Source organism: Amia ocellicauda, chromosome 23 (assembly GCF_036373705.1).
Source record: "Amia ocellicauda isolate fAmiCal2 chromosome 23, fAmiCal2.hap1, whole genome shotgun sequence".
NCBI classification, from domain to species: Eukaryota; Metazoa; Chordata; class Actinopteri; order Amiiformes; family Amiidae; genus Amia; species Amia ocellicauda.
The window spans coordinates 11,319,754-11,346,587 of NC_089872.1; the positions used below are offsets into that span (position 1 = coordinate 11,319,754).

Genomic DNA, 26,834 nt, shown 5'->3' on the forward strand with positions numbered 1-26,834 from the left:
TTAATGGAGTTGATTGCTAGGGTTTCAGTATTTTTCCAATTGACATTGTTAGAAATCCATCAGCAACCACTCTTCAGTTTGAGAAAATGATCCCCTTTAAAGCATGGTAATTTACAAATCAGCGGCCTCTGACTGACTGGGTCGCCCGCTGGTTTTTGACTTGAACTGTGTGTTGTGTTTTTGTTTTTTTTCAAATGCATGACGACATTTTTCTATGAAGGAGAAATAATAGTGATTGTTCCTATCACACGGTTTGAACACTCTTAACCGATCAATTACATCCCAGTGATGACTGACAGTAAAATGTGTTTGTATTGAGCACAGGACGATCCTATTATGTGATGATAACTGTCTGAAAATATTTTTATGGTCCATTGTGAGTTTTAGTTTTATATTGCCAAGCATTATTTCATGCAGCTGGGTTTTCCAACATCTACGGGACCTGTGATATTCAGATGCTGGCTCCAGGTACATCATAAATGTGTATTTATTCCGGCAACCTAAAAGGCTAATAAATTACAACAGCCTTGTGCTTATTTTTATTATCATGCTGTTCGATTGAACTGCACTGAAATCATATTACAAAACAGCTATTGCCTTTTCCCATCGTGGCCATCCTCTGTGTGTTTGTTTACCCTATAGCTGGTGAAACGCTTGTGTCGCAAAGAGTTACAGTGTAATTTACTAACTGTCCATTAAAATCAAAGGCATAGTCTTAAATGTAGGAGGTAAAAGGTTGTTTTCCTGCTAATGAAATTGCAATGATCTCATCCATTGACATGGCTTTGATAATGTGAGTGGAACCTCATTTCACGAAGCCAAAAAGCCCTCATCGATTATCTCATGTCCAGCTCTTTAACCTATTGTTTGGTAATCACAATATATGGGCCTTTTAGTAAGATATATACATTTAATGTTCCTTCCATTTAGCAAGAATTGATTAATCAACATATACATGTATGCATTTATAATTTAACAAATGAAAGATGCACATGTTTTCAGCAGAACTATTCTTAATTGATGTGATGTGATGTGATCTTTCAGATAAAATCTAAATGCGGACTACAAAAGGGTATACCTTGAACTGCATTGAAAATATTTGATGTATGAAAAAAGTCACTGTATGTTCATGGAAAAAATGTGAATTCAGTCATACTTCTGTGTATTTAAACTGATTATGTTTACACAGTCATTCGAACTGTATGTTTGTGTGAGACTGGGCCAAAATTAAAATCAGCATGACTGCATTTTTCAGCTGTTTAGCTCTAGCTAATTTCCTGGTGAAAACATTGCCCACTTGTAGCTTGGTGGTGGAGCCAGAAGAGTTTACATGGCACAAATGGTGGCCAGCAACGAGATCCGCTTATTCTACTGCCTGGGAGGTATATCAAACTGAGCATCAATGTGTTCTCTTCTGCTAATCTAGTTTCTCTCTGATTTTGAATAATATCTTCTACTTTGTCCAATCAGGCAGAGCGGGGATGCATTTCAGGGCTTTGCCACACAAAAGACCAATTGAGGTCTGCAGCCCGACCAGTAATTGCTTTCGATAGATGTCTTGTAACTTGGGGGGAATTCTGGGAGTCTGTAAAACCAGCACTGTTCGGAGAGGTAGCCTGTCAGTATTCAGGAGATAAAAATCACCACACAATTTTGTATTTTCTCCACTTTTATTCTGCAATATGACCAATATTTTCTCATATTCAAGTGTGTATGAAAAGAAGTTAAGTCACTGATTTTTTTAAAAGCTAAATACAATAAGCATTGGATCAAGGCACATACAAGACTGGCCAAAGGGCGTACAATGCACTTTGGTTTTCAGTTGTAAAGAACAATTACCTTTCAATTGTGGCAACAAAAAGTGGCTTGAATTAAAAAATAAAATAATAATAAAAAATAATAAAAATAATGTTACAGCTGACACTTTTTATATAAAAAAAAGCCAGAATGCATTTTTTTTTACTTCAATTTTTTTTGTATTTTTTATGTTTTTTTTTTTTTTTTGTCCTTTTGTTTTTTTACCCAGAATATAGTACTGTAAAATGAAAGGGCAACGCTAACAATGACAAACTGTACACTGCACTGAAGAACGTTGCATTTTAATTTCACCTTGACTGTGTGAGTTACTCTGTTTGATAAACGTCTGTGTCAGTCCCTTGTTTCCACCGTTTGAAGTAGGTTTTCCTTATAATCATATGTGTGCTTTATTTGCTTTGTACTGTTACCTTAGGGTTATGTGGCAGCACAACCGCATGGTCTATTTGTACTCTACAATGGTGTGACATCTTCGCTTTTCAAAAGCAGTTGTCATTTAAATGCAAAATTCTATTTCCACCGTGTGAAATATAGCAGAAAATGCCTGGAGTTTCCTTGTACTTTAACTCAAAATCCTATAAAACTAATTTTCCTATGTTAGACTGTGACTCTCTGTTCTCCTTCTGAAAAAAATGACCATGGCTGTGGTTCACAGCACACCAGCTTTTCAGTGGTCACCCCGCTGTGGCCTTTTAACCTAGAACTTGTCATTGAACTTTTTGATTTATTTTTGACAGTTTCAGTACCAACAAAGTGAAAAATGACCTGTGCTTATACTACAAGGTTGGTCAATGTCTCTTTAAAAAGTCTGATTGTTCAACACAGTAATAAAAACCCACTTTCACAGTTGACAAGTCATCATATTTCAGTAGAACACAAAATTTTAATTGGTCTGAAACCTTAAGCAAAGAAAATACAGTACAAATTACTACAAATTTCTAAAATATAGAATTGCAATTAGTGACAAGACATACACTGACTGGTCAGTGATGACCTGTAATTTAAAACTTTTAATAAAAAGTTCTTAAATATAAATTATATGGCAAATGTACAGAACATTGCTTCTTCAGTCTTTTAAATCCAGTGTTTTGCAAATGAAGACAAACCAGTTTTCAAGTCACATATCTGTAATAAAAAGTCTTAAATATGTATCCATTATCATGAATGAGAATGATCTGAATCTGGTATTCCACTGTCTCTGTAGCTTCTGTTGCTACTGCTGTTTTCACTGTGATTGTTCTTGTATAGGCTCAGCCCATTAGGTGGGAATATGGTGTGTATTACGAACTCCTCCTTTGACACAGGTCCATGATTTATTGGTATCATTTGAAAAGAGGTCTCTCTGATTTCTAAGATGGAGTTGTCCTTCTTAGTTCCAGCTTCTGCGTAGTCGTCCTTTCTTCTGCGGCCCTTATTGTACGCACAGTTCCTGGAAAAGAGAGACCCATTCCTGTGAACATACCAGCAGACTAGCGCCAGCATTATGATTGCCAAAAGTGCCACAGCTCCCCCTATAATGGCTGCCAAAGGCAGACTGGTGTTTTTGTAAGGTTCCTTCTCTTGCTCTCGGTTCAGTGTGGTTGTAGGGTTGTATGTTTTTAAAGATCCAGTCTCGGTTTTGATACATTCAGGTTTTTCATCTGACAGGTAAATGTTACTGGTTTCCATGGGAACCAGGCAAATCCAGTAAGACGACTCTGGGTCCAGAGCAGTAAGCAAATACTCTGTCTTCTCTCCTTGAACAATCGTTTCAGTTATGGACCCAAAAGCAGGACTGTGGCCCATTTTCAACCAACTTAGTCGTAAGGCAGTCATGGGCTGTGCAACTTTCCAGGATATGTGTACCGTCTCTGCACTAATGGATTTCACACTTATTGTGATGATTTTTCTTCCCGAAGGGGTCGTACTCCAGTAGTTTTTACTTAGATCTGGCGCTTTCACTGCTGGTCTTCTGGTGACGGATGGAGGCCACTGGCCTCTGGAAGGGGGTAATGTGTTTGAAACGGAAGTCGTAGTCTGGAAGGTGGGAGGGATGTCCGCTTCCGTGCAGTCAAACAGATCTGTGGCCAAGTCCTTTATAGCCATCCCTTTGACCTTGTCAGGTCCTTGGCACATCAGTCCCCGGACATTGACCTTAGATGGCAAGCTACGCAGCCAATCCCGCACCCACTTCATCCTGCAGCCACAGTACCAGGGGTTGTTCCGAAGCAGTAGGTGGGTTAGATTGTCCAGATCATCAAAGACTCCCAGGGGCAAACTGGTCAAATTGTTACTGGATAAATCCAGGCGGTAAAGCTGTCTGAGGTAAGAGAACGCACCAGCAGGAACACGACTGATGTGGTTCTCCTGTAGCTGAAGCTTCTCAAGACTTGTGCCTGGCAAGTTGCTTGGTGGAGCAGTGAGTGAATTACGAACCAAAGAGAGCTCTGTAAGGTTCACGAGGTTCATGAATGCCGTCTCGCCTATTCCAAAGTTGTTCAATAGGTTGCCATCTAAAACCAGGCGCTTCAGATTTATAAGATCCTGTAAAGATTGCTCAGATATGGAGGAAATACGGTTATCGTCGAACCTCAGCTCTTCGATTGTGTTCGGCAGACCTATTGGGATAGTGCTGAGGTGATTTCGAGACAGGAATAGCAGTCGTAGGTGGTTGCTGTCTCGAAAGGCTCCTTCTTCTATGCTGACAGCAGAAACGGAGTTATCATCCAAATGAAGTTCCTCTATGTAGGGAATCTGAGCCAGCGAGTCGTGTGTGATAGTCCTCACATTGTTCTCCTGCAGATGAAGTTCTTTGACATATTTTGGCAGGTTGGTGGGAAACTCGTCCAAGTTGTTGCAATACAGATAGATTCTTTCCACTTTGTTGAGCTTGCGCAGTTCTGTTGGTATGCCCGCATTGTTTATCCGGTTGTTCTGCAGGTAGAGGACTGTGGCGTCCTCGGGAATCCCAAAGGGAATGGACGTTAGGCCTCGGTCATTGCAGTAAATGAAAGTTCCATCACAGCGGCACGATTTGGGGCAGGAAGCAGAGCTGACGGATGGAGTTGTCAAGCCGAGAAATAGCCCTATTCTCGTTAGGAGGAGAAGGAAGCTCTTGTACTTGCAGATCATTCTTAATGGTGACATTTTATTATGTGGGGCAGCTGGCAGCTTCTGAACACCCTGGAGAAAGACAAATGGAAGAAGAGATTAATATACAAGGTACTCTGGGGGGGAAAAAGGCAGAAAAGTGCAGACTACAAGTAAAAAATTTGAATTTGAGGATGTTCCATTGCCTGAAGCAATTTTGTTTTTTATTTAATGCCAAAATCCTCACCAATCAGCAGTGTACTCAAACCATAGTTATATTCCCTGTACGATAAATGGAAGCAGGAATAAAGGAACAAATCAGAATAAAATATTGGCACACGTGTTTGGATTCTATCAGCCTGTTTTGAATTGCTATGATGATAAAACTTGAAGCCCTTGTAAAACATTTAATTCAATCAATGAAGCCCACCAAATTAGATGTATAAACTATAGCTTAAATACTTTGAGACTTACAAATAGCTTTTAATACACCAGATATACTTAAAGCTCAAACCATTCTGTGGAATCAATGTCCTCTATTTAGTTTTCTGCTTGTGTAGTGCAATATTTAGCTCTGACCGTAGAGTAAGCCTGTTCATTTCACTTCTGCTTTTCGAATCGTGCAGGTCCTGGTTAGGTAGTCATGTGTCTCTGCTGTTTCTTTTCCATATGAAAGCCATTAGGCGCATTATTTGGCAACGTTCCTCTGGACTAGCTTTCTTCAACAAAATGAAATAAAACAGGAAGGTCTTGCATATTTTGCAAAATAGTGATACTAGAAGTAGTTTGTCCATGCAGTACTGTTCAGCATTAGAAGCCTATGGTCTTTAGCCAGTCAAAAGAGTAACCCATCCATTTAAACTGAAAGCATAGGTTCAGTGCATGTATGAGAGAAGCTTTGAGATATCTAATCAATCTAGTGCAATAAGACAAAACTGCCGCGATTAAACATTAACACAATACAGTTTTTAGTACATCAACTTTTCCCCATATCTTCATCTTAATTCCTTAAAAGTGAAATGAGAATGGTGAGTCATACTGGAGTTGAATGTGTTGTTAAATAATTTGCACTCTGGGAGGTATGAACTATGACTATTGACATGTTATATATTTTTTGTTCTTATTTTCTTTGTAGTTATTGTCTGTGTATCCACTGAAGAGTGGTAGATTTGCAAAGTGGCAGGCTGATTTGTTTTTCTTTTTAATTAGTCTAATACAGATTTATTACTCCAATTATGCATTCCTGTCATGACCTCTTTTCCAGCATATCTCATTATAAATGGTATCTTAGTCGCTGAAGCGTAAAAAGGCAAAGGCATCAATATTTGTCATACCTGATTTAAAAGAACCGGTAAATCCTGTGCTTGCGGAAATCCAATGAAGATAAATTTAAGCTTATAAGACGGGTTTTTTTCAGTAGAGTCTGTCAATACGGTCTGGTGTCTTTGGTTATTTCCTGTCCTCGCACTGTTTGCTCAACTGATCCTTGTTTGTACGGATGACCTCCTGGCTTGTCCCACAATTTCCACTGATCATTACTACAAAGGTTTTGCCACGGCAGATAAGCATATAAAGAGCACCTCTGCTTGAAGACGAACCTTTGGCTTCCTGCTCTTGTTCGAGAATGGGATTCAGTTAATATTAAAAACCCTGTGCGTGTTCTCAGCAAAACACTGCACAGACTCCTTTTTTGTTGGGGCTAACCCAAATTAGACCCTTTGTATCTGGTAAAATCTCCTTTCTGCAACGAGAGAGACAATAGGAAACCATTCATTCTGCTGATGCCACAAACATTGGTGTCTTCTCCAGAGGAGCAGCTAGCATGCTTTATCCAACTGTAAATCTAACATGGTAGACAGATTCCAGATGAAAATCTCCCCTGGTGTTTCCAAAGTGTCTTTTTTTTTCTTTTTTCTTCTCTTTTTGATTTCTTCACGCCAACTTGTAACTTCCAAGGTATTTTTGATAGAAAGCATTTATCCTGCACATGGTCATCGGTTACAGTTCCGTCGCCATGAGCAAAAGTTGCTACTTCTGCTGCGGTCGTGTGGTTGTCTTCTCAAAGGCCGAATTGTGGGGCCTCGATTCTCACTGCCAGTCTGGTCATATTGAAGAAAAGTGTCTCCCTCTCCCAAGTTTGAGCCTGAAAAAACACAATTTGTAAGATTGGCAAAGTTAGACACGTGAGCAAGTTTATCTTGATATAATTAGAAGTGAATATATCATCCCTCGCAACAATTACTGTTGACAAGTATGGCTGAAGGGTAATAAATGTCTTCGCTATAACATCATTACTATGTAAATGTATGGAATGTTAATCTGAGATAAACAAGGAGGCTTCATGTTGATTCATGCTGGACTTGGGACCCCACAGGAAATCGGTGCTCCAATTCCATTTTTATTTTCCAACTGTGTTACTTTTAATTCATTTATAGGCTTTCACAAGTGTTTTCTTCCCCTGTTGCAATCATACCCTGTTTGAAAACTGTGCATTGTAATTCTACTTGACACCAAAATCTAATAATTTTGCCTACATGTCGTGATTTTAATCAGAATCACTTCATCGATGAATTTAAACACTGACACATTTCTGGACATGCAGGTTAGTCGAGCCAGCTCTGTAGATCTCCCGTATGCAAAACATATCTGTACAGGATACAACAGAAATGCGCTAAATCCACAAGCCAAAGCAAACGAACATTGGAAGCAGTTCAAGATCAACTTTTGCCCAGGAGTGCAGTGCAGCACAGGTTTGGCTGAAAAGCGCCAAGTTGCATTTGGCTGCAAAGTTAACATCCTTAAAAGCCACACGTATTTATTATTATAATTTTTTTAATGTATTGTTATTGGCGAGCAGATGTCGGATCCCTGGTGAGACTCCTTCCTCTCCAGATTGAGCAAGGTCAGGCTCACAAGACGCACAGATAGCATTTATATAAAACGGGCCTGCTTGACCCTGGAATTCGACTGAGTGCTGCCACTGCACTTCTGCTTCTCCCCTCAGTAATTACAGAGCATCCTGCAAGGAGAGCATCTGTCCTAGAAATCAAACTCTGGATTGGGGTGGGGGAGATAAAAGCTCAAAGAGTGGTGTTTTTATCCTCTCTATATATATATAAAAAAAGGAAGCAGGACCTGGCCCTGTAGTCATTTAGTGTAATCGAATGTTTGTTGTTCTAGTTAAAGTATTATTTTGTACTTTTTAGTATCGGGTAGCATGGCTGCACAGTCTTTTGCTGAGAACATGTTATCAATATCAGGCTGCGGTGTGGGGGGACGGGACTGGACATGGTATCTTCAAAGGTAGGATAATGGAACTGATGCAAGTAAAATGAAGTGATTCTTTTGAAATTAGGAGGGGATTATTGCACTGTACTTCAAAGCATTTCAAGCCTACAGGAAAAAGACTGGAATAGAGATCGAAAGGTATAAACATTGAAGAATTACAGATTTATGATGTTAACCAGATAAGATTTTTGAATGCATAATTTTTCATTACATAACAGACTATGCCATTACGTTTGACATGTTTTTAAAATAAATAATTGATATCTCGTACCTTCCTAATGCAGCTCACCCTATCACTCCATACCATGGTTGCTGGTGTTTTCATGCTCACATTAATGCACTACATGGTCTTTAATTTGTGGTGCTAGGAGATGAATTTGGAAACCACAGTGGGAGTTAATGGTATTTGCTTAATTCCATTCACCTTTGAAATCGTCTCGCTTCTACTTTTTTTTTGTCATGCAAACACTGGTTTCCCTAGTATTGCAACAGTGGTTTTATTAAAAAAAAAAAAAAAAAAAGAAAATAGGTGAAAGCTCCTAAAGCTTATTAAGTTGGTGTGTACCAAAGGATTTCTCTTCCTTTACCCAAATTACACAGAGATAAAAGGGCTGACAGGGGTTCTTTGATAGTGGACACCATTTCTGGGTCTTGGATTAGCCGGACTGCTGTGGATTTTTATAAAACCTTTCCCCCCCAACCTCCACGTCTGTGATTGTGTGCATTGCCCTGCCCTCCTCCTCTTTTTCTATGGTGATGGCAGAGAAGAATGTCTTTGCATATCAAAAGCTACAACAATCCAGTCCAAATACGACCACAGAGGAGGGCTCGGGGGGGGGGGGGGGGCTGTCCTTTTGCCTTTCGCCTTTCTCAGTCTCTGTCGCGCTCCATTCACTGGGCAGCGTTATGCAAGACTGCCTTGAGTTTTAGGCATAAGTGAAAAAAGGAAAGGGGATCCCTACGCCTTGAGCAGTCTGGCTGGGCCTGGGGCTGACGATGAGCTCATTAATTATAAAGCATGCTTTGCTAAAATCTTAAACTGGAGATGAACCACATCCCTAACATCCTAAACACAGTAACCGGCACCTCATGCCACAATTTCCTTCAGAACGTTGTAAAAAACCTCTCTGTTCCTTGAATCTACCATGTATACAGATTTTAATTTGAACTTCCCCTTTCTAGTCGCATGGAATGATGGGACCCCTTGATGATACCTCGACAATGCATGCTCTCCTTGAAACTTCAACAAGTCTATTGCTGTCTATTTTCCTTTAATTACACAGTCTGTCAGTAAATTGAAACACAAAACCAAATCTGTGAGGAAGCTGTGATGATGAAACAACTGCAAGAGATCTGTAACTCTGATTTACATTTTAATATTCAGATGATTGATGCTACTTGTGGCTTCTATAGTGTATGAATGCCAGCCTGCTTCGAGTGCTGTATTTATAGATTAGAGGCTGAACAATAGCAAGCAATGCAGCAACCCTACTGTTTTTAAGTCTACCAGTGTGTGTGAAGGAGGCCCTTGTTAAGGTGACACATTATAGGTATTTAAAAACTGGTAATTAAAACCAGAATGGCAAACTGGAATCTACTCCCAATGTAAACACCTGGACACAAGAACAAACACATGCTTGGTTATAATTAGGGACATGCAATCCAAAAAAACAGAAAACAACAAATAATTTAAAAAGGTTATTTTCAGAAGCAGATGACATTTCCACTAAAAATATGATTTTGAGAATTCTTTGGCCTCCCCTGGATGTTACATTTTGACAACTCTCAAGTTAATATATAATATGCATTTTTACCATCGGGCATAGAAGGCCACCCTGTTGTTATTTAAGATGTCACTTTAGCAACATGAAAACTTTATATTACTATCCTAAGAGGCTGCTGTCCTTAAAAGTGTTGGCTTTACAGAAAGCTTCATACAATTAACACACTGCTCCATGCACCATTGCTGTTAGTCATCTGTGAGGTTGCTTTCCTTATTTTTTTCTGTGCTACGCTCTTTAATATGCAATGAACCTTAATGCACATTTAAATTTAATTCACTTTAAAAGACATTCTTCACTTTTTTTTTCTCCTTCTTTTAATCAAAAATGACTGCTTTTCCAATCATTTTAGTTTTTGGAAAAAAAAAAATTAAAGTGTGAGTTATTATTTATGTTTCAGTACAGCAGGAGGATTTATTTTAAATGGTTTGAGTCAATGAATTTGGGCATAACTTTAATATTTACTTGTATTACTTTTTTATGGAAAACTATGAATTAGCAATAGAGAGAGGAATAATCAGTTTGTTAATTAGCTTGTCATGATGCTTGACTTCACTTTGCCATGGTAACAGGGAAACAGCAAGGTGCTAAAATGCTTTTCAATTTCCAAAATTAATTTAATTGCTTTTTGTTTATTAAAATTTGATTGCTTAGTGTGTGAGGCCAAGACAGGGTGGTAGCCTGTTTGTGTTCCATGTACGTACAAGGCTACATTACTAAACAAAATAAAAATCCACATACATTAACTCAAGTTAGCAGCAAAACCTAAGAGAGTTTATTAAAATTGTAGTTGAAGGAACTGAATATAAAGTGTCCTAGAGATATACACCTACTGCAAGCTTTGCAAACACTTTCCAATTGGAAATTATCTTTTCCTATCTGCTAAGGAAATATTTGTAATGATTTGCAAAAACAATATTGGTTTCTACAGTTCGAACTTGGTACACGTTCCCTTTTGAGAACACATCTAAAAGTGTTCCATAAAAACAGATGGCCTCCACATTTCTGTTCAGATGATTTCTGTTTGTTTGTTTTTTCTAGGACTTTACACCCAAAAATGGGTTTGAATCAGTTGCTGAGAGAATCTCTGTTTGTGGGGAAGAAAAACAAGAAAAAAAAAAAGATTGCATCTGTACTGCTATACAGAATTGTTACTAGGCTTTGCCAAAGTCAGAGTTGTGTCTGAGTCTGTGTGTGGGTGTCTGTTTGTGTGTATGGCAGTTTTCTTAACTAAGCCAGGCCTGGTGGCTTCACGTTGAGACTAGACTGCTTTTCTATCAGGCCTGCCTGGATGGCTGCTTTTTTCCACGATCATCGGATTTCACAAAAGTGCCCCGTCCATTGTTTAATACCAGGCAAGCAGAAGGACCTCTGAATCTCGCTTCGAGGGGGTTTGGGAGTTTTTTTTTCCTAAAAATTTAAGTGTGCTTTCATGCCCTATATTAGCAGTTCGCCATTTGTAAAACTTTTTCTCTCGCTCTCTTTTATCCTTCTTTGTTTCTTTTTCTTCTCAATCTTGTGGGAAAAGGCATGCTAAAACTAGAGACGGTTTCGTAAGTTTTGCTGGTAATTTTCAGAGGTTTCTAATGGATGAACCTACTTATGCTTCATTTATTTTGTCGTGTAAAGTTAAATTGAGCATTCTTAAAATGAAAATGTACATTTGCGACTTTACCTCTCATTAAAAGGCATTAGGCTTAATATAAAGGGAGAAGTGATAGCTATGCTCAATTCATTAATGCACATTAGGATCGTTAATAATAGGTCTATAGACTTTTCTTTTCACCCTAGAGTCAGATATTCAGACGAAAAATAAGAGGCAACAATTTGATGCCTGTCATGTGGTATTCAGACATTTTCTGTACAATAAATAGAAGATCATTCAGTTTCAGTCTAGTTAAAGAAATGAATACAATAGCTGCTTAAATGTAGCTGCCATATTTCCTTTTCATTTAGAGATGCATCATTTTAAGACTATGGGGTATATTTTAAAAAGTAATGAATCATCTTTTTTTTTAATTAGGATTTTAAAGAATTACAGCTCCTTTTAAATATGGCCAGTGTCATTTAAAAAAGGAAGAAGACATTATTTCAGCACTAATATAACATTAACAAGCAAAGACATCTTTGGTTGGGGAAAAATGGACACTGACTTCATTATTAGTAATATTGTAAAACAGATTTATGTTAAAGTATTCTTATCTTCATACAAAGGATGTTTTGCTTAGAAATATTTATTCAAAAGTATGTGTAATAAATAGAAAGAAAAGAAAAACGCAAGAAAGACGTCTGCTTTAGTGTCTGGGGATAACTTGTCTGGATCAAATCTGTGAGAACAAAGGCAGGTTTTGTTTTATCAAGTACAGCCGGTCTTTTCTACCTTGTTGAACTTAAGTGCAATTTTACCTGGGAAAGTCCTTAACAAATTCCTGACACTTCACCCAAAAGCCATAGCAAGACACTTTGCTTACATTAAACCCAGTCAAGGCGTGGATTTCGAACAATGGTGACATACTTTTCTGTTTTCATTTCCAATATCTATTGCTAATCCTTTTAAAAGCCTTTAGTGTTTGGTGTGTATCAACTAGGGGGGACGTTACTTTGTGTCTTAAACATAATACGCTGTGCTCTAAATTAAAGCTAAGATTAGAAAGGATTGTTTTAGGGCTGCTTTTATACAAGGAAACAGATTTTTGTTATGAATAATAGATATATAATATAAGAACCGTTTAAACCAACTGTTTTTTTCCCCCTCACTCTCACTGAGGATTCAAAACTTTACAGGAAAGTTCAAGGGGGTTAAAAAGTCTCAGCTAACCACACTATAAACATTGAAGATCTTTCTTCTAAGAATAATACATGTATGTGTATGATACTTTTATATTTATGCATGTATACGTGTCTGTGTGCCTGCTATCCTTTTCACAGCACGGGTCTTGAGATTAATGGTGAAACTGTAAAAATAAACAGGTCTAATTAAACCACATAAGCTCTTTTCTGGGTTTTGACTAATCTAAATTCAGTCTGCTGTTGCTTGCTGCAATGTGTTAAACAGATGAACCTTCTCTTTTGTTTACTCTTACTGGTAAAGTGGTGTTTTCTTTGCAGGGCTAAAAGGAGCTGTGTTGTAGCTGCATAGCTTTTCCCCACTTGGGGGTGGTACGCACTGCAAGAAGCCGGCTTTGCAACTATCACAGGTCAGACGTATACTGCTGCTGTCCACTTTACTCGCCTTTAATTATGACAAAGCCCCCCACTGAGCAGAACAGCACAAGCCTCGGGACAAACGGAAAAGTCATGAATCGCAGGAAAATTGATTTACTCGGCCAAACTTGCCACGCTGACCCGCTAGTGTTGACTTCGGCAATTGTTGTTCCTTTGTATATTTGCATATTAGCAGAGTCTCCGTCTCTAGACTGAACTGCCCTTCTCTGTCTGTTTATTTTTATTTTTTACCTTTCAGTCCATATATTGGGGATTGCTGGTAAAATGTATGGATTTTATGGTTGCTGTAGTTTTGTAATGTATATTAATGAAGTCATCATACTAAACGACTTAAAATTGGCTTTAATCGTTTTAATTAAAAGGTTTGGAATGAATGCCACTGAGGAAAAAATCATGTCTATCATTGTCCGCTGTACAAAGACTGAAAGAGTTCTCTCTGGAAGGCATAAATGATCCATCTATTTTATTATGATTCCCATTGAATAAAATTGACCATTGAGGTTGTATGCCTTAGGCATTTGACACTGAGGACAATGGGAGTTCCCCAGTGGGGATGTCAGTAAATATAATTAACATTTAATTGAAATACTTATTAGGATTTACTTGTTTTGTGCTAGGAAAAAAGCTTACATTTAGTGTAAAATAAGACTGATCACAGGGGTAGCAGCTTACTGCGAACCAGTATGTATTTTTCTAAATGACAATTATGTCTTAAATTGTGGATTCAGTCTGGAAGGACTTGGCTAGATCCTGTTTAACACCTATTAGCAGAAAAATGGGTGTCTTCATTTTCTTTCACTTTCTCCAATACGCAAATATCACCAGTGGGTTAGAACTGCAATGTATTAGAAACTTCCATGGTTTTCAGTCATGCAAATAGGAAAATAAAGCTGGTGACGAGCTTTATTAATAGAAAGCTTGAAATCCAATTAGTCCTGGAGTTTTGTGCCAGAATATATCCCCCCTGACTTGTACAGTATGGACCTAACAGGCTTAGAACTACAGCAGCCAAAAACTGTTTGAATATAGATGTTTAAACTGATCTGATCATCTCGATCAGATTTATTATGGCATTATTATCTAAGCTTGGGCTTTGCTAGTGGAAGCCTATTGAAATAAACAGATCTGTATCTTTAAGGAGGAATAATTGTAGCACATTCAAAAGCCCTGCACTGCTGTAAGCTTACATAAATTCAAATGTCTAAGATTCAGAGACCAGTAGAAAGACAAGTTGAAGGACTCAGTTATTATGTAATTGTTTTGAAAGGAGTTATTATTAGTATTATTATTTACTTAGGGATGAAACCTTGCATTGTAGTATTAACTGCATTTGAAGACAATATTATTGAATATATTGCAGTTTACTGTGGCTCAAAACTAGTCTTTATAGGTCTATATACAGTTAGCTTCTGCATGTATGTATGTAGGCTATATAATAAATACCCTGCTGTGAGCTATAAATGCAACTGATGAGTTCAAAGAAAAAAAAGGGAGAAAACAGGAGATTCAGGCATTCACTGGTGGAAGTAGTCTATCAAAATTACTTCAATAGAATAACATTATATTTAGATTTACATAATACTACATTGTATATACTTCAAGGCCGTAGACTGTGTTGGCTGCATGTTAATTTCACTTTTCCGTTCTTAAAAATGTCTCCGAATATGAGACGTGTTACTCTTGTGCTTGAAAAATAATCATGCCAGTCACATAGACAAGCTACCAAGCCTATGCATTTGAGTTTACTTCGAAAGCTGTATGCCATGTATGTATTAGATTCTTCTTTATTTTTATCTTTTTGTTTTACACCAGTGTCTATTTGTCAAAACAGTATTTTCTATTTATGCCTCCAGAGCTGAATTCGTCCTGCTGTATATGGCATTTGAATGTATAATTGAAAGTTGAATTTAAATGAGTCAGCCCAGGCATGTAAACAGGAGTAATTGCTGCTGTAGATGTAAGTGTAGGCTGTAACATGGTGAAAGAATGGCAGTTTTGTGAAACATAGATCAAGTGGCTCTGAGTTTCATGCGTTTTCATCATGTAGGTAGTGTGCATATGCTGAAGACTCATTGATTTCCTTTCACAGGAGGAAACTACTAATGAAAGGATGATTCTTCACAGAAATCGGGTCCGAAGAACGCTGTACTGTGACTACCTAGCTGTGTAAATTCACACAATCGAAAGTAATTGGCCATTTGAAAGTCCTACATACAAATTCCTAATTTCCCTGTAATGTTAATTAAGTCTACAGCAATCTGAAATAGGTATATTTGCAAAAAGTATAGCCTATATATCACAGGGTGCTACAGTCAGCAGTCTCCCACGAAATTGACAAAGAATTTCTGAGAATCGGTTCATTAACAACAATTAGACATGATTTCTAGTACTGCAACGTATAACTGGAAGTAAATACTTGTGTGTAGCCTTGTCCATGAATCAATCAATAAGTGACTCAATAGTGGTCACATCAGCTGTAATATCCATATCGGTGCCTTAAAACATGATGGGTTTTTGCTAGAGTAGAGCGAAGGAAAAAAAATTAAAAAATAGGAAATCGTCCCCCTTTCAAACACAGAGAGGCAAACTACCCCCCATAGAAAAACAAAAAAAACAAAACAAAACACTTACCTGGTGAATCAAGAACAAAACATTAAAATCCTGCTAAAAGACAGCCACAAGAGTAATTCCAATGAAAGGGTATCTGCTGTAATACATAGCCCTCAAGTTTCTTCAGCTCCAAAAAGCACACAAAAAAAACCAAAGTAACGCCAACTAGAAGATGATAGCAATGGATATTTTGTTGTAGTGGTAATAACAGTAGTGGTGTGTCAGTCCGCACACTCCGCTAGCACTAAGAAAGACTGGGAGAGTGGAGCAATCACTTGCACAGAGCCCACCACAAGTCTGAAGTTAAAGCAGCCTCTAGCTGTGCTTCAATAGAACAGTGATGTCATCGGTGGGAGGGGCTTTTTCCTCTCTTTCTCCCTCACACTCCCCCTTTCGCTCTCTCACTCTCACTCTCTCTCTCTCAAAGAGCTTCGGAGGAGAGACGGCAGTGCGGGTTGCCAGCACTAGAGGGAGCGAAAGAAAGCGATATGACTGTGCTCGCCACCCCAGGATTTATGATGATCATCTCACTTGGTTAAAAAGGCACAGTTTGAATCCATAATGCATGCAGGGAGATGTATGATTGTGCTCCGATATCCCACACCTGAGGCCTGGACACTTTACCGAGCGTGGCTTTTCGGTACACGGTTGGGATTTTTAGTTTTTTCCTGTCACGTTAGGGGGAAAGTATTGGATACAAATGTTCACACTGACTTTTTGCATATTTAAAATAACGACCAGTCAGATCTTTCCATGGAACCCACATTTTGGATGCGTTAAAAAGGGAAACTGACCCAGGTGATTCAGTACCACAGCTTCCTTTTATTGTACACACACACACACACACACACTAGGTCATGACTGAACACGTATACATATTAATAACAAAAGTCAAACAAACTGCATAGATCAGGATGAACCGAATAAGACCACAGAGGGCCAATACTGACAACAGCAAGAGGTAGCCTTCTGTACTGCTTATTTGGCCCTACATGTTGTTCGCTCGCTGTGATGTGAAGTCCAATGCGTTATTGCCTTCGAATATTTATTTTAAAAGCATTTAGTCATCCTTCTCTGCCTCTCTCCCTGATTGATTTTGGTAATTGGCTCTTTATTAGCTTCATTCTTTTAATCTCTTAGCCAGTGGCCTCCTCCTATAAGGAACGGACACCTCACAGGATTTGGACCCATCAAAGTGAAAGCCCTGCACTACCAGATAAGAGCAGTGGTGACCTCAATTGTTCATTGAATACGCATTAGCAGATATCACAGGAGAACAAGGTCTGCTCAGCTCGTGCTGTAGTGGTTTGTGTCTCTCTCAGCCCACAATCTGTGAAGTCTGCGCATGCGGTTTGTTTGTAAAAACGTAAGCTTAAAACAACACAAGCTGGATCTCAGATGCTTGTCTATTTACTACTACTGTTGTGACATCTCGCTTCATTGTTTTTGTATAGGATAGGTAGCTATAGAATTCAATTTTGTTGAAATGCACAACATATATATATATAAATCTCACCACTAAAATGCCATATAAAGCATATTTTGTTTCAAAGAAAATGATAGATGTTCATTTCAAAAAAAGTCACCTTGACATTTTACATTTTGAATGAAAAGTGCATTCCTTTGTTTATAAGAGGGAAATCTGCCTAAGCAAGAGGTATTTGAGACCGCAGTGTGATAGACAAATACGAATAGCAGCCTGTTTTGATGGGAAAAGGTGTGAAATAAATGCAGCTCGCCAGCATTTGAGCCCCTTTCCTTCAGGGCAGCGCTCTAGTTCTGACCCTGGTCGCTTCCTTCTTTATATTTAACCTTAGTTTGTCTGTCAACATATCACGATTGACCTGTCCCCCCTTACAAAGAGCCTCAGTGGCCGTTGTAAAAGACGCAGTGTCCGGTTTCTGTTATCTCAAGATTGTAGAGGTCTGCTGGGGAGATCATCTGTTGTTTGTGGCTGGTACTTGTCTTTCCCGAGGATGCAATTTATATTATCTGAACTATCTCAATGTGTTTTGACAACAGACACGTCTTTGAAGAGTTTAAATTAGGTTGATTTCTTCTTTTTTGTGTGTGCGTGAGGGGAACATAGCTTAGTTTATTAAACCACTTGATTTGGTTAAGTGTGAACAAGATTTCTTTTTCTCTCCTTCCTTTAACAAAGCCCCCCAAAAAACTATGTATAAGCCTGTGTCAACAGTTCTACAGGTCTACAGTTTGGGTAGAATTTTTCCTTTGCATCAAAATATAGATAACTTATGTTTCTGCGTTAAACACCTTCAAAAATGCTTTTCTCTGTCAGTAATTACAGTTGAATGAAAGGGACGTTTGCAGGTTTTGTTGGGCATGCAAATGGTTTGCTACCTTTGTTGTTTGGACGGGTTTCTGCTGCAAACGTTAACCTGGAACAATACCAAGTAAATCGTGTTTAGAAGTCGGTATGCTTGGAGGTTGTCTGCCCACTGGGTATGAAACCATAAAAACAATGAATTGACCAGAGATATCTTCGACACTCCTCCATTTCCTGCAGCACATAACTATATATGAAACAAAGTCACAGTACAACCCATAAAGTAACACAGGATAGAGATAAGTAGATACTGCTCTCCCAGTTCTGAGTTACTCAAAGGAACCAGACATGTGGGAAACAGATTGAAAAAGTAATGTGTGAGTAATAAAATGCAAAAATGTTAGACAGATGCTTCATGCAGTGGGAACGCTTACAATCCAGGATTTCTGTGCAGACGGAGAGACTAGTAAATGTTAAATAAACATATATTTATTTTTAAAGAGGACTGTGTATAGAACTTTTTCAAGCGTGTTTGGTTTCTTTTGGGACAGGTTTATTTGACTTTACATCATGCCACCTTTTGGATTTAAAAAAAAGAAAATTATTTAAAAAGTGTTGCACGTGTTTATATAATCCGTATAATGGACATCGTATTTTTTCCAACTCTTTCAATTGTGGATGCATCTATAATCAAGAGAGGATGAAAAGGTTTTGTTCTTTAATTGGGAGTGTTTTGTTTCAATTCAGGTTGACCTTTCTTTTTACATTCCACTTGATTTCAATACACATTCATTAAGGCTAATTTTCAAAATTCCTCATGGTATCTCCCTCTCTAGCATGTATTCTGCTTTGGGCTACTCCTGCTTTCACGATGCATTTCACAGAGACCTTGTAAGTTTAGCTCAACATGAGTCACTGGAAAGAAGCCAGCGTTAAAATATGCTAGTGGCCAGACAATATGGTAACACAAATTGATATAGGTTTTAAAACAGCTTGTTGCTATCTGGTATGGATCAACAGAGAGCATGGTGACAGAAAAAACAATATGGTGACGGCCTTTCGACTGAAGCATACCATCTTTAGCACTTCACCGGACGCCCTTTTTAATGCTGATTACATCTGTTACGTGTTAACCCTTTTCAGGATTTAGGAGTTCCACTGGGACCATGTAGTTTGAGAATTAGTGGGGATTCTCCAGGGATCTGCACAAGAAAAAAAAAAAGGCTCATATCCTCCCATAGGGGTGTCTTGGGAATCCCGGTCAGGAGATATTTTTGTTGTCTTCTCTTGTGTTTATGTAGGAGAAGCCTCACAAATAGCCTTCTCAGCTGTTTTTCTTTTCTCTTTTGTTTAGTTTAGTTTCGTCTTTTCTTGTGCTGGCCACAGCAAAGGGGTCTGCCTTGTCAACTGTGAGGTGCCCCCTGATGTAATCACAGCCTGGTCCTCTTCCCTGGGGCTAATGACCGCAGTGACAAAGGCAGCTGATCAGATTAGATAGACCTGCTCACTGAGTAGCTCGACAAAGACAAAAACAATAAAGAAAAGGGAGATCAGCAGACAATGCCTGAATATTTCACTGTTTTCCCCCCTCACCATTTCTTTAATTGGTTTACTGTTTCTATGCTAAATACTTTCTCGGATAGATAGAACTACTTTATTATCTTGCCGCCTGTAAATCATATTGTGGCTTTTATCGTGTTCCCTGTGGAATGTAAACTTTCTTTGGAAATTAAATGCAGAAAAGGCTTTTGTTAGATAAATGTGTTGTAATTATTCAATGGCTTGTGATGGTTTACTGTAATGTGTTCACTTTTAGAAGGAAAAACATCTCCTAGACCTATGGCACCAAGTTTTTAATACCAATGCATATAGGTTTCTAAAGAAAGTGTTAATTATATCACACTAGCAGGGGAAAGACATAGAAACTTATTGATATTTTAAAGATTTGTCGCTATTGAACTATGGCTTCACTATGTTAGTGCACAATCAGAGGTTGAATTGTTTGTTTCATTTTTTTTCATCGATAACAACAACATCGATTGATTTAACAATTTCCTGGTAAATTGAAATGGGAGGCACTTTACACTTGATTTTGTTAATGTAATCTCTCAAGATGATTTACACAGATTACTGGTAAAGCCTGAATACATTGGTTTATCATAATGAAATCAGTTTAATCCAAATTGGATCACATATATATGTGTGTATATATGTGTGTGTGTATATATATATATATATGTGTATATATATGTGTGTGTGTGTGTGTGTGTGTCAAAAGACAATATAATTGTTCAACTTTCTTATTAATACAGGTTGTCTAACACATTTCAAATTCTCTATCTCTCTCTCTCTATATACCGTATATATACAGTGCACTAAAGTTAAATATATGTATGCTTACTACTCAGAACCTAGTGGTTTTCCTAGAAGCGGATCTCATTTTTTGCACACTTCACTTGATTTATACATAATGTGATACTTTTCATGCGCTGTGCTTTTAGGAGGGTGTGCACTTCCCTGAAATTAGGGACACATGTGCCTGGTTTATGCCTCAACCCACACCGTAGCGCAGGGTGGCATGTGTGTTTATGATGGAATTTCTTCCACAATGTTCAGCACTCTTTTCTTGTTACTGAGGTTGTGCCAAATTTAACTTTTTATACAGTGGCCTACTTCTCAAGTGCTCCGTTTTGTTCTGCAGGAAAAAGTGAAACCGCTCAATTCCCATCAAAAAGACAAGAGTAAACACTCTGAATTTGCTACCATTGTGGTAAAATGCCTTTGCATTCTGTGGTAGAATTATGGTTTACTGACAAAACACTGATCGCAGGTTTTCCTTGCCTTGCTGGTAGACCTGCCAGATGCAATACAACTTACAAAATGGTAAATAAAAACATTTGCTGGTTGTATTTTTCCATTAAGTGTTGTGGTTAAACAACTGTTTATTGTACGTAGATTGTGGGGAAACCTCTTACTGAGAAACCTAAAACCGTGGTGCCCAACAAAATTCTGTTTTTGTGTCTGCTGCTGACACTGCAAAATGAACCGCTCAACTTTATTGAAAGGCATTTAATTTTAACATTCTAGGTATAACATATACCCTTAGGGATATGCAGAATGACCCCAGTTTTGACCTCTACCCTGTATCGCATCCTGGAAGTCCCCCCCTCTCTTCTTGTGCATTTAATCCACAGAATGGCTGAATGGAATCCATTCAGTCTGTCTTGCTGATTTGACTTCAAATTGTGCTGATTATATTCTTCTTGTGACCAACACCATCCATGCATGCTGGTGTGTTTTTTTTTTTTTATGCAACTGTTATTTATTTTGTTCAATGTACGTCCGGGAAAAAATACAATAAATGAAAAAGCATGAAATACTCCATATGTCCAAGAAAATGATGTGAGGAATGATGTGCGCAGCATTTGGATTTGTAATTAAAACAACACTCATTAATACGTATTTCGTTTTTCCTTTTTTATGGATGACTCCCGATTTAACCCAAGTGAAAGGTTATTTTCCTGATTTTAGTTAGAAGTGAGTGTTCCAAAAATCACAAAGTAACTTGTTGACACTTCCTAGTACTTACCTCCTTAAAATGATTTTCTGTAGCTTCATGAATATAAAACATGCAGTGATATTACAGGACATGTTTTCAATGTAACAACTGCTCCACTTTGTCATGTGAAAGTGAGTTGCATTCGGGGAAAAATAAATATGGAGCGCTCAGTCAGCATCAAAGTAGATTTCAATGATTTTTCTATTTACGCTAAAGCATACGTTTAATGGGGTGAATGGGGTACTTTCCTGTGCTTTCAAGATTGACTGGAGCCCCCAGGCTGTAGTGTTCAGCCGAGAGTATCGTATGTTCCCAAAAGCTTTTAAAGTACGATCACCACACTCAAAAGAGGACGAGGAGGGTGATGACAGTTGAATAAAAGGTACTGTTCAGGCCTGCTGTTTCAGAACAAGCACTGTTTATGACTTTAGGTATGAAAAGGGTTCAGACGTCCACCCTATTATTATTGTATATTGTTTCCCTATGAAAATGTTGGCTAATATCGGTCACTTGAGCGAGTCACATAAACCGAATCATGATTGACCTTGAAAAACGACAAGGAAACTCGAGAAACTCTTTAATCCAGTGCTGTCATCATATTGAGGAGTTGGACCAGTTTTTCTGTTAAGGATCTGAACCCTTAACTAGATAAATATGTCCAGCCTCTTCATTTGTGTGTGTGTGTGTTTTCAATCCCAAAGTTATGTTCCACATATTGATTATAATATCTGTTATTTTATTTATTTTTACAACGTAATAAACATTACTTTTTCCACTTATAAATGTTTTTTGACTGAGAAGTGATTGCAAGAAAGGCAACATCGCTTTATCCATCATCATGTTAACTAGCTAGTAAATATAAATATTACTTGCTGTCAGACCAATTTAAGCGCATGAAACACCTACTTGGGCCTCTGACAGGGAGCATTTAGTTTTATTGACGAAACCGATCATTACTAGGCATTTGCAGATCTGAACTAATCATATCCTGAAAACATGACAGCATAGAGTATAGTATGTCCATCTGAAATGCTAAAATAATCTCTGGCTGGAATCTGTGTTGTCCTTGAGGTCTTTGCTGTTTCCATCACTCTCCTGATGCAAACACTAACTTTTTAGTTCCCTCTCTGTGAAGTCTCACGGCTCCCCTGTGGTGTAACCCAGCATGTTCGTTTAGAGCAGTTCTAGTCTGGTAGAAGGAGTCTTGGTAGCAAGCATTTGACATCCTGTGAACTAGTTTTAATAGATCTGCTCGAGTGCTCTTTGGAAGTACGGGGGGGGGGAAAAATAAACTTTTACTTCCCTAAGGCCCTGGGAGACTTCGTTGCGTTCACAGCTTTGGTGTGAAAATGACTGTCATTTAAAATGTAAATTACACTCCAGAAGAATACATCATCTGAGACAACCATCTCCCCTGATTGAGTGGCAGCTGCTTCAATGCCTAAGGTATCAAGCTTGCATGACTGTAGTGGATCCTGAGTCACTCCTAATTTGTTTAAAGGTCATGTGCCATATGAAGTGCAGAAAAAGCAGCATTGGAGATCTTTTCCGAGTTAGACTTGTAATACAAGATCTTTACATTAGTTCTGGATCCTAACTGCAACTGTGACCCTCATCCAAACAACCTCCCAACAGTTTTTATTTATTGAACTGCCCTGAAAGTTGTGTGTATTGACATGGCGCTGCGTATGAGGTTCCTAGAAAAGTGAAAACACTTGGAAGTGGTTCCACTTAACCTCTGAGGATTAGTGGCCATGCCTACTTTACGAAGACCAAAGGGGGGACAAAGTTTCAATACATTGAGTCCATGTTCTTAAACTCTGTAGCACTTCTAATCTGTCTTCTCCTTCAGATAGAAAAGGAAAAAGTAACATAAGTAACGGATGGGTTTCTCAATTAAAAACAGCAGTTTTCTTTGCTGTTGAAATAACAATATGCTCTTCAACAACCTCTCCCTTCAACTTTAAGAGATAAAGTACTGCTTAGTTGACACTGGTGCAAAAGCTTTTAAATTAATAAAGAATACAGAAAACAAAACTGAAAAGGCAGTTTATTTTCCTTTACCCCCAGCAGTCGTGTTTCTGTGACCTTCTAGAACAAAAGATCTTTAGATGTACTGAAGTGTATTTGTTTGCCCGTGTTTGACTGGAAAAATGTTCATGTTGCGCCCTGATGCAGTAATGTCTGCCCTGTTGCCTAATATCCACGGAGAATATTGCAGTATTGTTTTGGTATTTTTGCCAAACAAATCCCAAACTCAAAAAATCGAACAAACTGATCGGAAATTGTACATGCAGTTAGTTGGGATTTGCTGACCCTCCTCAAACATTTAATTGTGCCGTCTTAAGATCGGCTGCCACTTTCGAAACCTCTTTGTAGTTCATGGGTGGGACTGCAGTGAATAATGGGATGGAATCTGTTTACTTTTGACTTAGGTGCTGTGGTAACAGTCTCCCTTATTTGTGTCCTTCTTTGTGTTTCAATCTAAAGGACAGATAGCAACTGAAACAACACCAGCAAGACTCCACAGTATCTTTGGGGGGACTGTGTGTGCCGGGGTTGTAACAAAGGGCTCCATAATCCATACTGATTTATTCACCATGTATTGCAAAGCACAAATGTAAATTAAAATATAAAGTACTGCATGGTTAAAAAGACGAATATACTTTTAGAGCAACAGAAACATTTCACACTTGCTTGCCATTATTCTATGAGTAGATGGCAGTCCTTTATAGAGACATTAAATTCAGATGTTGCTCTTTTTTATGCCTCTTGCCTATTGTGTAATTAAGCAGAGGCAAACTGACAGCTATTTCATTTTTTATAACATTGTATTATTTTTCTTTCCCCTCTGTCCATTTTATGGAAATTGCATCTCATGGAACCATGGTATGCGTTACACTGAAAAGGGAAAATGAGTAGGTTTCTACCAGGTGTGCTTGATTTTTATTTTTGTGTCTGTCTGTTTCTCTACACCCAGAGAGAGGTTTTAAGACTATTGATCAGAATGATGTTAGGCAGCTTGTGGAATCGCTAGTGATCAACAGTCTCTTGTGGTATTTTATTGCTGAACTGCATCTCTCCTATAATGACTATACAAACTGTTGGATTGTCTCGTCTTTCCTTTAGCAGCCAACGAAAAATAGGCTGCTCCGACTTGTCTAACTCCATAGCATCTGTGAACATTAGTTTAATCATCATAATTAAAGTAGTAAATGGATTCCACAAGGTTTCTAAGCCCATCATGTGCAAGTTTATACCAATTCTACTACCACACCAATCACAGTATACTTGCATGCAGTGGATTTGCCATCAGCTACTTATATCATTTCAGGTGCATATTAAATAAAATGATAGTATTGCAAGTTGTTTGAGTTTGATAGAAGCTCTTTCATTTCTTTTTTGCCTTACTTTTATTGTAGTGGGAAATAACTACCTACAGAAATGTGATTACACGGGTACAAATTGAGATGTCGTTTTTGTACGCAGACACAGCCTCCATGCGTTTATTTAATCTTTAGTAATTTTAAACATCTGCCTGGCCTACTTGTTCCCCCGATTTGATCACTTAGCACGTCATAGACGTACTCACCTGTCAATCTACGAAACTTGCCCTTTTCCAGCTCCAGCTGCGGTAGTTACAGAGTGAAATAAAACGCTTGAGCAATCTGTGAAAGGACACTTCTGCTAATGTGACAGGCAGCCCTCACGTAACTTTGATGTGCCACCGGCTTGCGAGTCACTGAAAATCTTGTTTGTGAGAGAAAAATTAGTCCCAAATGGAAACAAGCTCAAAATCCTGTTACAAATGAACAAAAAACACCTTTTCTAACACTTCCATTGGCCTCATACCAGTGGCTCGGTCTGCCATACCTTTTTCCTGATGAAAAACACAAAATTACAAATTCATCGCACTTACTACTGCGATTAGTACAAATACTTCTGCATTTCCTGCTGCTGTGACGACGACTATTACTATAACTTGTACTACTACTAATACTACTACTGTCTCTGCTGCTCCACTGCTAATAGGGGCTGTGCTGATGATATGATATTGCAACATGATATTGTTGCTGTAAATTTGATTTGATGTTTTCTCATCCCAGGACAGTTGTTTTAGTCTCTCATCTAATGTTGCTTTCAATTGCGTTTGTCTGTAATTCAGAGTAACGTTTTTATGTGGTCCGCAGTGAATCGTCCCAGAAAGCGCTTGAACCACGCTGTTTTATTAATGTCGCACCGTAAACTTCTCGCACTGTTTTTTTTTTTTTTTATTAAGTTAACTGGCAGGTGAGTGAGTCTCGCCAGACAGTTTTTAAGACGCGCTTCTTATAGTGTTTTTGTTATGTCTTCAGTTAATTACGGAGGGGGAAAAAATTGGGAAAAAGCCATCTTATGAACACTGGAGCGGTCTTGCCTGTACTAGCATTCAGCACAGTTTCAGAACACAATTTTCACTAACTCCGTATATATATCTCCATGTTTCCTGTGTCACATGACTGCATTTACACCAATTGACCTCCTGCACTCGGTGTTCAGCAAACCAGGCCCACGTCTTTCTTTAGTCATTCAGCACTTTAGTGACCCTCTGGCATGACCCACAATAGCACAGACTGACGCTTGAAAGGGGTCTTGCAGCATTTCTGGGTCAACCGATGGTCACCATGGCTACAATCTGAGATGAAAGGGTTATAGTTCACAAAGTGTAATGATGTCAAACACATTTTTAAATGTTTCCAACACTCTTTTGCAATGTGCTAAGCAGCTGACCACAATTAAAATGACAAAAGCATGGGCTGCTCGCACTGATAATTCGATTTGTGGGGACAGCTCTCAGTAGTTAGGGCCTTTACTGCCAGACAGGAATGTTTAACTTTGGTTGTCATCTTTGGGTGGCTGAATCTGAAGTGGCAGAAACCGTTTGCAAGATAGCAAAAGAAACAATACTGCATCACACTCTTGAGTGTCTTTGTTTTTTCTAGTCAAAGTGTTCACTTTTACATGATGTGGTTTGGTTTTTTGTTTTTGTTTGTTGTTATAATTGTTTGCTCTTTACTTTTTTTTTTTGCGAATTCCCTGAGCCCCAATCAATAGATTAAGTGGCAATTGGCATGCATAGCTGATCAAGGGGAAATGCTGTCAGTTTCAAAATTGCAATCAACATCATCTTCAAAAGAGAGGACAGAGAGGATCCAGGCTC

At 38.4% G+C, this 26,834-nt stretch overlaps 2 protein-coding genes across 6 annotated transcripts in view; one reads left to right on the forward strand and one right to left on the reverse strand.

Moving 5' to 3' along the window:
- The window catches only part of macrod2 (mono-ADP ribosylhydrolase 2), a 583,973-nt gene that overhangs the window by 77,047 nt on the left and 480,092 nt on the right, over nucleotides 1-26,834 (forward strand). The window lies entirely within an intron of this gene.
- flrt3 (fibronectin leucine rich transmembrane 3) lies at nucleotides 1,658-16,094 on the reverse strand. Its single transcript, XM_066696649.1, has 3 exons — nucleotides 15,810-16,094; nucleotides 6,219-7,027; nucleotides 1,658-4,977 (listed from the first exon to the last, which is right to left on the reverse strand). The coding sequence occupies exon 3, from the start codon at nucleotides 4,939-4,941 to the stop codon at nucleotides 2,974-2,976; it is 1,968 nt and encodes a 655-aa protein (XP_066552746.1). The 5' UTR covers nucleotides 4,942-4,977; nucleotides 6,219-7,027; nucleotides 15,810-16,094; the 3' UTR covers nucleotides 1,658-2,973.

Excerpts from the sequence above, each read along its gene's own strand:
- flrt3 (XM_066696649.1), bottom strand. The coding sequence starts at position 4,941 with ATGTCACCATTAAGAATGATCTGCAAGTACAAGAGCTTCCTTCTCCTC.